General features: G+C 40.9%; 1 protein-coding gene across 3 annotated transcripts in view; it reads left to right on the forward strand.

The window, feature by feature from the left end:
- The window catches only part of LOC145449407 (nitric oxide synthase 1-like), a 31830-nt gene that overhangs the window by 6246 nt on the left and 9692 nt on the right, over positions 1 to 15892 (forward strand). For all 3 annotated transcript variants that reach the window (XM_080327759.1, XM_080327760.1, XM_080327761.1), the window contains 17 exons: positions 899 to 1061; positions 2960 to 3051; positions 3915 to 4059; positions 4127 to 4266; positions 4988 to 5159; positions 5235 to 5336; positions 6885 to 7079; positions 7144 to 7223; positions 8181 to 8325; positions 9033 to 9137; positions 10196 to 10242; positions 10299 to 10439; positions 12368 to 12542; positions 13121 to 13265; positions 14049 to 14127; positions 14315 to 14424; positions 14592 to 14675. In XM_080327759.1, coding sequence (XP_080183885.1) covers positions 899 to 1061; positions 2960 to 3051; positions 3915 to 4059; positions 4127 to 4266; positions 4988 to 5159; positions 5235 to 5336; positions 6885 to 7079; positions 7144 to 7223; positions 8181 to 8325; positions 9033 to 9137; positions 10196 to 10242; positions 10299 to 10439; positions 12368 to 12542; positions 13121 to 13265; positions 14049 to 14127; positions 14315 to 14424; positions 14592 to 14675 — 2120 coding nt within the window. The remainder of the gene's footprint in view (positions 1 to 898; positions 1062 to 2959; positions 3052 to 3914; positions 4060 to 4126; positions 4267 to 4987; positions 5160 to 5234; positions 5337 to 6884; positions 7080 to 7143; positions 7224 to 8180; positions 8326 to 9032; positions 9138 to 10195; positions 10243 to 10298; positions 10440 to 12367; positions 12543 to 13120; positions 13266 to 14048; positions 14128 to 14314; positions 14425 to 14591; positions 14676 to 15892) is intronic.

Consider the following 15892-nt stretch of genomic DNA (forward strand, 5'->3'; position numbering starts at 1 on the left):
GATCAATCAAAGAGCTTAGCACGCCCATTTCAAAATGTAGTTTCGTATACACATTGTCTTCCTGATCTACGGCGCGAAATGAACTGTTGTGGATGTGACATTCCTAATTACAAACTCGAATTACAAACAACGCCATTGCTATCCACGTTCTTGATTGGTAAGTAAAGCGCTGTGTAGTACTGGCGATGAAATGTATAGGCGTGTAGCGCAACGTAATGTTACCGCCGAATACTTTGAGAATTGAGAAGTCGATAAGTATTAGGATTTTCCGAATCATTGTGACAGTCACATTCGATTATTATCAGTTATAATAAATTCCAAGCCACAGGGATTGCGTTATCAATGGTGAGGCTTGGCCTGTCAGTGCCTTACCTTTCGTTTCGAGCTTTATTTTCGAACAATATATACCAGTTTTTACAGAGAAAATATGGCGCACACGAGAAATCCCATATAGTGAGTTCGAATTAGTGCTACCATGACGTCATGAATTTTCAATTTTGACGTAACAGTTGATTGACATGTATGGCTCTTTGGGAGCTGAGATGGAAAAAATAGGGCCAATATGGCTCTTCGGACAAAAAAGGTTCCCGACCACAGCTATAGAAAATCGCATTACCCTATCAGAAAGTTTTACCAACACACAAATTTGACAACAATAGATCTTGGTTATTTGAATGGCAGTTGTCTCGCTGTGCCCAGCACGTAAATATATTTTGGCGACTTATGACGTTATTTACAACCTATAGTGTCAGCTACAAATTTACGTAATAAACATACTTTATGGTTCGTACCTGTTAAGGTTTTCAAGCGTTAAATTGAAAATTTTCGCTCCTCTTATGACGACCGTCAATATTCGAATTCATGCATCAGCAGTTCCTCAGCTGTGGTTTTTACGCAGAAAGAACCCAGCAATGGAAGAAAAACGCTTGTCGGAAGTGGTAGATTCTATCAAAACGACTGGCAGCTACCGTCTAACCGAATACGAACTAGTCTTTGGCGCAAAAACTGCCTGGCGCAACGCCCCAAGATGTATTGGTAGGATACAATGGAACAAACTACAGGTATGTCCCAGGTGATAATCATATCACTCACCGAGCCTTCTATCATATAAAATACTACGTACCGACTATGGTGCAGTCAAGTGGGGCTATATATACGTACAAGGTACTCAACCCCATTACCCATATTTTGTACCTTTGAGTGTTTCTTTATTTTGATTCTGTGTTAATAATTCGATTAATAGCTCTGAATTCCGTCAACCACTGTGAACTTCGTATTAATTATTATGTATAGATAGGATATGACAACAACCTGTTAGACGTCGGTACATATTTCCTGTGAGTTTGGCGTTTGGAATTCGATGTATGACGTAACAAATTCGAATGAATGACATTGAATGAAACGAAATAAAAGAATATAACTTGAATAAATCCGACTCAGAGTGTAACCCATAGTATGCATTATTACATCTGATGAAATATTTTATCTATCATTTCGGCCAATATGTTGTAGTACATAATTGTTATAGTCCAGTGGTTCTCAACCGGGGTCTGCAAAGTATTTTCAGGGGGTCAGCGAAAGCTTCAAATTTGCAAAACGGTGGATAACCTGATTTGTACTTTCTTAATTTAGAGAAATCACGAGACAGGTTCGCTCCATAACTGTGCAAAAACTTAATAACTCACAAAAAGAATGGCCGTTCGAGATGAAATATTATACAGTGCAAACCCATTTTAATATCCAAATTGTCAATAGCCTACTGATATAAACATATTGCTGTTTAGATATTTTTGTTGGGGTTTTGAAAAGAATTTGTTTGAAAAAATCCACTTTCTCCTGTGATATGCATAACCCCTATTCCAGAATAACCGCTAGATATAAATGGCTAATCTGCACATAATATGTTCACTTGAATTCTTTATCTCAAGTCTGAAGTCATATCTGTTGCGATCATACCCAAAGGTGTCGTCGAAAGCGTTGCACGTTATTATTACATCTGACACTACCCATCTTTTCGGCACTCGTTCATAACAAATCGACGGCGTGGATTTCAAGACGCGACCGCGTATTTCAAAAAAATCTAGCTACAGAATTCGCTTTGAAATAATAAAAATATTCCCAATTTCTACAGAAATAGTACGCTATGATGTTACTTTCAAGAATGGGCATTTTGTTGCTTCTTAGCACTATAGCCTACAATCGGTATTTGTACGAGACGGACGGTTGCACGATAGTATAGAGCTAAATTTGAATTAAAATTTTGGGGGTCCGCAGGGATCCGTGATGGTCAAAAAGGGATCCGCGAAGACAAAAAAGTCGAGGAACACTGCCATAGTCATTATACATTTTGCAGTGGCACTTTTCACCCGCTGAGGCCTTGTGCTCCACGGCCTGGAAAGAAAGGCAATTTCAAGAAATTGCAATATTGCTAGAAAAAATGATGCATTTGTGGTTAGCCGAGTGATTGACTCGCGCACTCTTTCTGGTTGCAACGTATTTCAACGTTTATGTGACAGAGCATAGGAATAGGGAGTACGAGCTGACCAGTGACCGATGACTGGGAGTTGAAATCTGCAGGCGTAGTTGTCACCGTTAACGACAAGATTCATAGGTGGCATAGAGGATCTCGTGATAGCTTATGACAAATGTGAAAACACATACAATATACATCTGTATTCTGTATACATGGCCAGTATATTGTAGCATGCAAGCTTTCATTTAGGTATGACACTGTCGCTGATATACGCCGTTGACTTGAAAAGCCCAATCAACGCCTAGCGGTCTTGAGATTCCCTACCTCTGTAGGAGTAAGAAAAAACACATTATCCTTCCTTATTGTTGACCTTTATAAAAATGTGCTTATTTGCGTCATGCTGATGCGTGAGTTAAACGGAGACGAAAGTATTTGTACCTCATGCCTCGCCGCACCTAATTGAATACTGTGATGCGACTCTTTCAGGTCTTTGACTACAGGCACGTGGATAATACGGGCATGATGTTCGACGCGATTTGCAACCACTTGAGGTATGGAATCAACAAAGGAAGTATTCGGTAAGTTATTGAAGCTTGCGCATGTTTGAATAAATTCTCTCTGTCGCAAGAGCGAGGCGTTCGTATCACAGTCGTAGAGCGCGTTGATGTTGGACAATCTCGGGGCTTGCGTTTGCAATCGTCCATAACTATATATTCTGGCATAATCGCTTATCCTTTACCATGAAATGTACCAGGTCATTATGCGGAAAAGCGTATATCTCCTGCCCGCTCACGAAATCCTTGGTGAATATCGCCGGGCGTTGTGATACGAGAGCCACATCAGTATTTCTGCGTAGCAAGGCTACGTGTGTCCGTGCAACAATTGTATTTTTCATTTCATACTCAGGGATACATCATATATGTACATGATTCCGTGATAATGTTATGCTGGCAATATCAAAAAACCTCAACTAGCTTCATTACAGTCTTACAGTTTAGCGAAATACAAGATTACGGATGGATTGCACAGATGCCGATCGGAAATTAACTTTCTGAAATACCTCACTCGGCGGATAACATTTGGCCGATTAAAATTAGCCGATTAGTGACTGATCGTCATCTGTGCAACGGAAGCCGGCCGATTAGTAACTGATCGTCATCTGTGCAACGGAAGCCGGCCGATTTATTACTGATCGTCATCTGTGCAACGGAAGCCGGCCGATTACTGACGTTAGTTTCTTGATAATTCGCGAATAATGATAGAGATGAACATGCAGTTGTACTATATCAATTTTCACTCATCAAGACACAAAAAGCACACCGCGATAGGAGACGGAATATAATACAACGTGGTGCAGTGCAGTCAATCAATCAAGCCTATCCCTACCAAATAAAACGACAATAAAATTGTCATACTAAGCCGACCACATGCTTTATTGCAGATCTTGCGTCACATTCTTTCCGCCAAGATCAAATGATTACATGCACGATTTCCGGGTTTGGAATTCGCAATTACTTTTGTACGCCGGATACAGACAAGAGAACGGTAGCATTATTGGCGACCCAAATAACGTGAAATTCACGGAGGTCGGATTTGGCAGCTAGTACTTATCCGCTATTTCGACGATCGGAAATTTGAAACGTCTTTCTATAGCTGTGCGTGAAACTGGGTTGGAAACCGAAAGGAGGGATGTTTGATGTGTTGCCGATAGTGCTCCAAGCTAAGGGGGAAGATCCGGATTGGTACGAAATTCCGAAAGATCTCATTCTTGAAGTTGACCTTAGGCACCCAAGGTAAGGCTATAGTTATGATCAACATTCATACTTTGGGAGATCATATTCATGCTATTCTTATATACACTGATATTGGAAAATCATCGCGATATCCTTCCACAACGATATCATATTATATAATATCATATTACATCTCATATCGTATCACATTATGCAATCACTGATTATAATTAATTAATAATTAATTATTTAAATAATTGATTATAATTAATTATTATATTATCATATTTCTAATATATTATGTATCAACGAATGCTTTGTGTATAAGATGTTAGTGATGACTGGCAAGAAAGATTTGAAGCGTTTTACGTCTTACTCATGAATGACTAAATTTCACAGAATAGACCCGGATATTACGTTTGATGTAACCGTATATTTAAATCAAAGTGAATCCAAATAGCATGATTTTTTGATGTTGACCAATATGCTTCAGATATCGGTTCATTAGAAATACGTGGAACATATTCCTCCAAGATAGCGTGATGGTGAAGCGTCCTTCTTCCTGGTCGGTAGGTCGTGGTTTCGATCTCCGGTCGGGTCAGACCAAAGACCTGATTAGTCACACTGGTATCCATGACTTCCCTGCTTGGCGCTCATGCATTACTGGGCTAGCATGTGGAGATGATGCACGACTCAAAAAGCCGTAAAAGGCTATATCTGGACCATCCTTGTCCAGCGGCATATGCACATCATGCACTCATGGTGTCCTATCCTGTCCAAGGTTTGACTGGTTCCGAAATCTGGGGTATAAGTGGTTCGCGGTACCCGCAATATCGAATATGATGTTCGACATTGGTGGAGTACAATTTCCTGCAGCCCCCTTCAACGGGTGGTACGTGGGTACGAAGATCGCAAGAGATTTGTGCGATTCGTCGCGATACAATTTACTAGAGGTAACGAATCCATGGCGTATGGTGCAAATATAGGGTCGAATATGAAGACTAAATATTTCAATACGTAATTTCTAGGAAGTCGCCCGCAAGATGAGTCTGGACACAAAAAATGAGTCATCACTTTGGAAGGATGTTGTAATGGTAGAGTTCAACATCGCTATACTTCACAGTTTCCAGGTATGTTTGAGTCGTAGCCAAAGCCCACCGTAATCGGATGTCCTGGAATATCCGTATGTATCATTGAGTATATTTCGTCACGCAAGTCAGGCAATATATTTTATAACGTTGACCATTTGCTACTTAGCAGATTTACGATTGTACAATGTACATGTTTCTGTACCGCTCTAAATCTTGGGGATGTCGGCTTCCAGGCGCAGAAGCCTATAATCTGAGATGTTCTGACGCAAATTGTTGCAATTCAAACTTATATTTGTAATTGTAACGTGTAATTGTAATAAAAGTTGTAATAAAAAGTTGTATATATGCACCAGTAACAATGATAGGAACAGAGCATATGCAGAATCAGCAATGAAATCTGACAACTATAGCACCATAGTGTCCTATTTGGTGTGGACACAGCGAGATTGAACGGCTCACTGCATTTGGGTACGACATATTTCCATTTGAAAAAGGCAACTTTACTGCCATTTTTGACCGGCAGCCGACCGCTAAATTAGATAAAACGGATATCAATGGAAAGCTCCTGCTGTACCGATTACGAAAACATAAATTTTATTCTGCTCATGGCCCTAGAACCCCCAAAATCAGCCTCTAATTTTGCATCGTGATCTAGTTTGACATGGTGACGCAACAATTCTGTCTGGCGAAACGAGAATGAAGCTGCGAAAAAAAGAGTCAAACAGCATTGTTTCGTCACAAGGCCAAACGTGATCACAATGCAAAATTGGAGGCTGATTTGGGGGGTTCCAGAACTATGAGCATTGTCGTGCTTGGCTGGGGTTGTTGCACTTCTAGCTTGCAAGCCAACTGTCGCGTCATAGATATGATATGCAGCTATTCCATCAAATAGAATAGAATCATTTCAGAAATAGTTTTATAGCATGTTAGCAACTTAAATGAAAAATCGAAAAAATGTTGCAAAAACTTGTACCATTGATTACTAATGATTAAGGTTTGCCAACAAATGATTCTATTAAATTCCGACAACAAATGATTTGCGTGAAGGAAATAATAAACGACAATCATCAACAGTACGTAGGCCTACGTCACATTTCAATATCCTCGCCGTGGTGAAAACTGATTTTTTGAAATTTGCGTTAAAATGTCAAGAGCCTGCGTGATCATTTTAATTTATGGACCATGACTATTTCGATGCACTTTGTGACCATTACAAGACTTCTCCACTGGAGGAAACGAATATTAAGACTATATTTTTCTTTGAATGGGCTAGTAAGCCTATTCGCTAATATGCAGCTAGCATCACCAGACCTACCATTCTCAGCGGCGAGATATAGTAGTGGCGTAATCCACAGCTGCAGCATCGATGGATTGCGGATTCAGGACTCCGGAATTCCCATCTAAGTGTTAGAGGTTTATCTAGGCTCCTAATCGCCACCTCATCTGTGTAAGCAGTATACTTATATCTTAAAACAAGCCTATAGAAGTGGGCCGTCCTACAGGTCGGCCTGTTGTATTTGACAAGTGTAGTAAAAAAAACCATGAATACCGTACCACAGACAACAACAACAAACTTACATTCGATAGTGCGAACGAGTCACAATGATGAACCATCACGCCGCTTCCAAGTCCTTCATGAGACATTTCGCAAATGAAGTTAAAACTCGCGGGGGCTGTCCTGGTGATTGGGTCTGGCTGACGCCGCCGATTTCTGGGAGCTTAACTCCAATTTTCCATCAAGAAATACTGAATTACTCGCTCAACCCGTCGTGCCAGTATCAGGTTGGTGAGATATCTTTTTGTCCGCATAACTGCCTTATGTATAGCTTTCCGTGACTATTTACAGCCGGACCCATGGATCTATCACGTTTGGAAGGGGCGCGCAGTAAAAACAAAGAAAACCATGCACTTCAAAGGACTTGCAAAGTAAGCCCGTGCCCCACGAAAAGAAGATTTTGCCATTGATAACAGACACCGTACAATAAAATGTTTGCTTTACGCAGTGGTTCCCAAACTATGTGGCTCGCGTACCACTAGCATCTCAAGTGTTACGCCAGTAACTTATTCAACGTAGGCTACCTATTAATTTCTGAATTGGAAGAAAATATGTAGATCAAGTTTTCTAATTTGCACTGTATCCAAGTACCGCTGGGCTCACCAAAACCAGATCGTACAATGGAGGCCAGAAAGCTTCATATCCCCAGTTGCTGAGAATTTTGAATGTAATAATTATCTAATGGCACAAGTAATGTGGTTCGTTCGATGACTCGCGGCTCAATAGCGGCCAGTGGTTTATAACAATCAGACGTGCAGAGAGGATCACTCACCATTGTGCAACTGCGGGGCAGGCCAGGAGAGATTCAGATACCGCGAAAAGCTCACAAAACTTATTTTATGCCAGCTGCAAGAGCGTTTTTGAACAAATATAGCAAGTCTTTCAAATAATTTTCTTTCGCTATGCGCAATTTGCTCTTTCGAGGTTCGTTAATTATCATCAAGCCATGTCACAATTTCAAAAGATTCCATACCAGATCAGCGTACAAAAACTTGCCTTCGCAGTAAACATTTGTGTCAAGCTAAAACAGTGGTCTTTAGCACGAGCTATAGTAGCCTCTGTTCCGGTCGATATATAGCCAGGTGGTACGTGAGCTCAGTAAAATGCTCGAAATGGTAAGCGCTTAAAAAAGTTTTGAAAGCATTGATGATTAATGCATTTTCGGAACAGTTATTCATGAATTCTCAGTAAATTGTTTTATTTTGAGCAATTGAAATTATTTCACAATGACTGTATTTTCAACAATCCCGCGTTTTGGTACAAATGATTTATGTCATCGATCGCTTGTCGCGTTTAAATGATACACTCGCAATTCCTTGCGTTTCCAGGTCGGTATTGATGATGTCGTCGATGATGGGAAAGGCAATGGCGAACCGCATCAAGTGTACGATTCTGTATGCCACAGAAACCGGAAAATCTCTGGAATATGCGGAATCGTTGAAGGACATATTCAATCATGCGTTTTCAGCGAAAGTAAGACTGTGGTTCGAAGAAATGAACAAATGGTTCACGCTGTTATTCACCCTGTGTGAAACTTGAGCTTTTCTTGCTTAGCTCCTTCCTTATTACATGTTTTTCGAAAACTGAATTGAAAACTAAAAGAAAGAGAGAGAGAGAGAGAGAGAGAGAGAGAGAGAGAGAGAGAGGGAGAGAGAGAGAGAGATGGAGAGAGAGAGAGAAGGTGGGAGAGGGGGAGATAGGGAGAATAAGACAATAAGAACAGCAAAAACTTCAGATACAGTCTGACACATACAGAAAAGTTGGTCACAGAATGATGTTCAAAAACAAATGAGACATGTACAAATTCAGATGTTGGCTGTATATGTACTGTACACAGTCACGTAGAATGCATATGTTTTTGATCACGAGATGAAGCTGCCGCGAAGTGATCTGTAGATCATCGAGTCTACTGCAGTTGGATTTCGTTCTCAGTACAATCACACGAGTCAAACTTACAGCACACGTGCATCTGTCAGAAGTGTTCGTGGTATTTTTCGTTACGTATATTACATATATATGACGACTGTCTGACTGCATGAGCTATAGCATTTAAAAATAATTTTAAAGATTAATTTACTGACTCGGAGGTAATTACTAGAGATTCAATACCAGTCTGCAACGGTTATACATGTCGACATAATCGCCAATTACTTGTTTTTTTTTTCCTTTTTTTGTCATAGGTTGTGTGCATGGAAGATTACGATGTGTCGAATCTCGAACACGAAACCTTGCTGTTGGTTGTAACCAGTACCTTCGGCAACGGAGATCCTCCTGAAAATGGAGTGGTAATGTTTTATCTCTCTTGTTTCACGTGAAACCAACGGGCATCTAATTATAGTAGGCATATATTACACGCGACGTCACTGTCGTACACAAGTCCCAACCTACGACAGCGGAGCATGGACCGCAGTAGGACCGGAGATCCGGCCGGATGTTTTTCAATTTGGGCCGGAGCCGGATTCGCATTTTTCTGATGCGGTTATAGTCGGATCTGAGCCGGATTCACACTTTTTGATATGGTCGGAATCCCTATATTGAGTCCATCGATGAGCATTACTGCTGTAACTACGAGGCATACACGCCAGTAACCGTCAATACAAACCTGTGTTTAACACAAACCTGTGAGTTTTTATTTGCATGTTTCTTTTGTTGCAATATTTAATATATAACCTGAACCCATCCCCTGTGACGTACTGTTTTTATTGTTTACTGGAAATATATATTCGGTACTCGGTAAGAAAAGAATAGATGATGATTATTGAAGTTTTCCGGACCGGATCTCGTTTATTTCATCAATCTCTCCTGGGAGTCGGATCGGAGTCGGTCCGCCTCGCATTGCAGCCCGAAAACTCTCAAGTTCCCGACAACTCGAATTTGTTAACAGTCATTTCACATTTGTATGACTTTCGCATTAGAGTGCCCGTCATTGGAAACTATGTTGCAAAATTATCTAATATCCGTATCATGAAAAAGTTGTCTATTCTTGTATTTCATAATACTCGACTAGAAACTCAAATAAGGAGTAACGGAGTCTGATATTACAAAAACAGCCAAGTCGGCGCGCCTGATAAAGACTCGGATAGCCGCAATTATCCGTGTAACCGAGTTAGATACCGGAGTGATATCCCCGATACCAGCACCCAAGATTGTCGTTACTACAGATTAGGTAGAAATGAGGCCATCGAAACATGTAAAGAAAATTGACTGTGTTTACAAAACGAAAAGCAATGAAGCACAACCAATTTATTAACTCCTTGACTACATTGTATTCTTTCGCGAAATATCCTAAATTTGAGTGTTCCATTCTTTTCTTAATGCGGGCACGAGTTCACTGTTTTGACAGAGTCTGGCGCAAAATCTCCTCGAAGTTACAAAATCTGAAGCACAACGGTATGATTCTGGTTAACTTGGACTTTCCAAGTCATAAGCACTGTATTTCTATCCAGGGAAGACGCCAAGCAATATTCGAGCATTCACAATGTCACACGCCGCTCCCGTATTATGAAACGGGAACGATCCAATCCCACTTTCTTCAGAGACGAACCACAGAACGTCGCGGAGGCAGCGGGATTCTTATCCAATCTCAGGTTAGGATTTTGTTTGCATACAATTGCAATTTCTTTCGGTACATCGCTTGGTACATATTCACCGGTGTGATACGTGATTGTGCGAAACACCGGGCACATCTATGCATCTAACTAATATGTAGTGTGTATTACATCGATGATAGGTTTTTTGCAAGCTTCGCGTTACTGGTGACGCAGAGCAACGATCGAATGGTTAGCAAATCCCTCTGTCTCAAGCAGAGGTGGCCGGGTAACCTTTTTGTTATTCACGGCCGCATTTCGATTACTTATGTAGCCTATACGGCCGCATTCCAGTGCATAAGCCGTAATGAACTAACTGTAGGCGCCAAATATCCATGTTAAACTGTCCATAGTGTCCATGTCCATTTCCGGTGGAATCCGGACTTTCTCATATCAGCTTACTATACGCACCGAAATAGAGGGTGGCCATGGTGTGAATCACTGGGATATGTTATAATCGCGCGAAGCGAGAAAATATTTTGATTCAGAAATGAATTTCGTCGTCAATATTATTAGATCCACATATTAACATCAAATATTTATCCTTCATCAGCCCATGTAATCAGATTCACTGGTGGGCATCTTCGGCTATTGTTATTAGTTACTTTGTTGTATGCTGTTATTTCTTGACCTCCCATCAGGATTGTCGGTAGGCTGTAGGGTAAATTTATTGCAATCGTTCAAACGTACCAGAAATATATTTCTTTCGTGAGAAACACACGATTCTAAGATGGTATTTCTATAAGAGGCGTATAATTTTCCTGTGCTGCTCTCGTCTGAACTGTGGGCTCAGATTGCTAAGGACGATACCATACATTAAAATCGAAAAATGAAGTGTAACATTGAATCGCGCACAACGCAAAAATAATTTTAAGATGAATTACAATCTCTTAAAAATTCGGGAGTCAATTCGTAAATTCCAGTTTCCTGTCGACGGCCGCCCACACATTACTAGATAAATTACGTATCACTGCCGCAGAAATTTCCTTTTACGGTGGCAGGTTGCCCGCAACTGTCTCAAGTCTCAAATTACGTCCGTCGCAATATGTTGATACATTTGCAGCTCTAAATCTAAGATTTAGAATGAAAACCTTACCATAATCACAGGCCCAAGCCGCGAAATACAGTTGAGTAATGATATAGACAAGATAGCGTAATGTTGAAGCGTCAGACGAAAGACTTGATTAGTAACACAGGTATCCATCACTTCCGCGCTTGGCACTCACCACTCATGCATTGGGATAGCAGAAGTGCCAGACTTAGAATCCTTACAGGGCTATATCCGCACCTTCCTTACCCGGCACATATGCACATCATGCACTCATGGTATGCATATGCACTGATCGTGTGTGTGTATTATGTATATCATGAGTCGGCGTATATACCGAAAACACATCAAGGACAAAAAATACGTCCTATCGTCCTTTCGCAGTGCTCGGAAATTTTCGAGCTGACACACTCATCGTGGGCTGCCGTCAGTTATAATAATAACATTAAAAAACCTTTCTTTAATAACACTCGGTAGCGCTTACTATAACCTCACAGGGAGTATAAATTCCACAATTAATATACGACGGAAATATAATGCCGACAGAAACAAAAGCCTTTAGAACGAAATCGGTGCGCGGTAAAAGTCGGCAGGTGAGCAATCATGAAATCCCTGGTGCAAAATGACCAAATGTAGTCGAAGAACCGTGGATACTAAAACAACCAACTCCTGGGATGTATCTCAATAAGAATATGCGTACTGGACCTGTTTTCATTCCCCCGTGGGAATTGGAATGACTGTGAACTCAATACTTTATACCGGAAAGTTCTCTTTACCTATACCTAATTTCTACCACACTGTGGCGGAGATCGGCGAAATACACGATTTTCGATTGAGGTGCGCGAACCATACAGGTTGAGAACCATTTAAAATTTTGCAGATTTGCTGTTTTCGGATTGGGATCGAGGGCCTATCCAAACTTCTGCGCCTTCGCCCACGTGATTGATACGCTACTTGGTGAAATGCAGGGAGATCGATTACTCGAAATGGGCGAGGGCGATGAGCTATGCGGTCAAGAAGAATCGTTTCGTACATGGGCCAAAGAAGTCTTCAAGGTGCGTATGATGGCAATAGATGACTTGAATATGCCTTATTTGATATCCTACGGAAACTATGAATATATCTTTACTACATAACTAGTAATAATATACTGAATCCTGACTGGCAGTGACAAAACTTTAACGAAACAATTTTAAACAACGCGTCAAAATCTTATATGGGATTTTTTCTTACGTCCATGTTAAAACAATTCCACCTGCGATATGAAAATTATAGATAAAAAAAATGCGCCTATACAGGGAGGTCTTATATACGAAAGCTGTAGATATAAATTTGCCGCTGAAAGTTCTCGATGACGGAATGTTATTTACACATTTGCATCATTATTCAGTACCATTACGGATATCTAATCTTTCACGATATCAAAAAGCTCCGACGGCCATTTGAGTTTTCCGGCGGAAGAATTGTGCTTCGCTATGCGGAGAATTTACGGCAATCTAAAATTTGCTCACAACTTGCTAACGGGATGTGGTACATGTGTGCATGGCCATGGTCAAGTGCCCTTGATTGGATAAAATATGGTTAAAAAACGAGATCGCTATGCTTGTCGAAAATAAAGCGTTTTCTTATCTAGACCGCGTGTCAAACATTTTGCGTCGGCGAAGACGTGTCGGCGGACGCCGCGAGTAAATCTCTCATGGGACAGGACAGAAGTTGGAGCGCCGACAAGTTTCGAGTCACATCTGACATTGAAGACGTCGCCCCTGATATTGTGGAAGGTAAACAAATGACAGAGACTAAAAGCAAGAATCAACTGACGGTGCATGTGGGCCCGTGGGGTCCTATATCGATAATTCTTCACGCATAGATCACTTGTAAATGTTCATTACGAACCATTTATATTGTTATACTCATGACCAATGTTCCCTCTAATGTGCGCGGCCGCGCACTGCTGACAAAGTCGCCTCGCAGAACAAAGCCGAAGTGATGACCTCTTTTTTTATTAGTCTTTGCGCACTGATGTCCAATGGACCGCGCAGTGAGCTGGTGCGTGAGAGGGAACATTGCTTACGACGTGTTCATAATAAATAGATATATAATATATACAATATACCACCAGCTTTTACTGAACAAGATAACGCAGCCGCAATATCGGATGGTATTCCATGCAGTGTCAAATATGGCCATGGAAAAATGTGGATGTAATTGACTGAAATTGCGAATGGCGTATTTTTATTGATCTCCGTTTGAGCCTATATGTTAAGAGTATATATTGATGTGACCATCGAATGATTGCAGTGCAGGGGAATAGCAATATCAGCATAGAAATGACGTCACAGATACACTGCAACTGAAAGAACAGAGACGACACAATGACCAATTCCCAAAATTTGAGACCACTAAGATCGCATTTTAGTCCAATTAATGGGATCGACACTATAGCTGCAACCCATTAGTTTACCCACATGTGTTGATGACAATAGTTTTCTTGAAAAATGAGCCTCTCATTGACAAATGAAAGAAATTCATATCATAATAATATTTAGAGACATGTTCTGCAGGTCTTTCGAAGATCCACAAAAAGGAGATTTCGGTCTACTCGATGAAGAAAACAACAAACCTGCAGTCTAACGATTCCGGGTAACATTATAATTAATGTGGAGGCTAATACATGTCTTCACCGTGCTGTAAAGCAGCTTCCGTAAAAGTAATAGTCACTTTGTACTGACATGCCATTTCAACGAGAGCCTCGAGACCCTCGTTTGACTAAAAGCAACGACTAAACGTACGTTTATAGTTATGAACTCAATTGAATCTGATTTTCCAGACGCACTACCCTTCTCGTCGAAATAGATTGTCCAGAAAGCAGCAAAATTCATTATCTTCCTGGTGATCATATTGGCATCTATCCTTGTAATCAACCGGAAATCGTTGATCGTAAGTATGTCCGTTCCCTGGACCGAGATGGAAAGGGTTCGATTTAGCAGTGGCAGGCCACGACACTTGAAGTTTGAAGTCGAAGATCGATTTTTATGCGCAGAAACTCTCTTTTGTTGATAGAATTTGAGCAGCGATGTGAAGCCAATATTAAACTGTAATTCCAGGGGTTATAGCAAGATTATCGGATGATATTGGCGAAGACACGTCGATACAGCTGCAAATTTATGAGGAGAGGACCACCGCATTAGGTGAGAACAGTGCTTTCACTGTAAACCTTTCCTATATGCTTGTTACGGCATCAGTAAAGTACTTTGTTTCTGGCATAGTAGCCAATCTGTATGCCTTCGGTCAACCGAAAATCGTCGTTAGTTGACAAAAGCTACCACATTACGCATCGGCTATCACGTTGCTGTAGAATAACGGTTCACAAAATACACTACGATAAAAGGAGAAGCCCCTTAAAACATGATTTTCACTGTTTTGCGGGTGCAGGTTGAAAACCACTACCCGTACGGCATGGTGCATATGATGCCCGCACATTGAGTCTTTTACTCAATACTGATACTACTGGCATCATGCAGGAAACACCGAAACACGTGAAAATCACCAGAACTGAAGTAATAGTACTGGAGCTGATGATATTGAGAATAGTGATCGCGTTTGCCCTGTCCATTGAAACTGCCCATAACCGCCGCTAGATGTCGGTGAAGGCATATTTTCAATACAAACGAACGGTTTTAAATACTGATCTACAAGAAAGGGAGAGAGAGAGTCTTTATATTCATCCAACCAACATACAAAGCAACAGACGTCAATGATGGTGGTACAGAAATTATGCACGCACAGTATTCGGTATTAGATAGAAATGATCGATACGACCTTGAGGCTCAACTAGTCTGATCACACCCGCTCCGAACAGGTGCACTTGACTCTACAGCAGGGGCGGGCAACTTCTCCGGTCGGCGGGCCGGATATGGGAAAATGAAGCACTTGGCGGGCCGGATTACAGAATATAGACATTATACATTATACCTCAATCGCGTATTTATCCACCTATACAAGGAATCCATTGTATTTAATGTAAACTTCAAGTTTAAAGCATAGAGTCTAAAAACAGTATTTATTGAAGTCAATCAGAGATCTGTGGTCGTTCAATATTGTCAACTATTTTTTTGAACTCTGATTGCATGTCGTGTACGGAAACCCTCACTAAAGACTGCACGCGAACATCAGTTATATTAGAACGCGTCCTTCCTTGTTAATATTCGTGGCAGTGTTGGGATCAAGTCACTACCTTCGAGTCACAAGTCATCTCGAGTCATTGCACATTTTGACTCTAGTCAAGTCAAGTCAAGTCAAGTCCCTTGATTTTCAAAGGTGACTCGGGTCAAGTCAAGTCACTCGATGTTTGAAGGTGACTCTAGTCAAGTCAAGTCAATTCAAGTCACGAGTCAAGTCACGAGTC

The sequence above is a fragment of the Botryllus schlosseri genome, chromosome 11 (assembly GCF_051294905.1).
Source record: "Botryllus schlosseri isolate E-star chromosome 11, Bs_hap1, whole genome shotgun sequence".
NCBI lineage: Eukaryota > Metazoa > Chordata > Ascidiacea > Stolidobranchia > Styelidae > Botryllus > Botryllus schlosseri.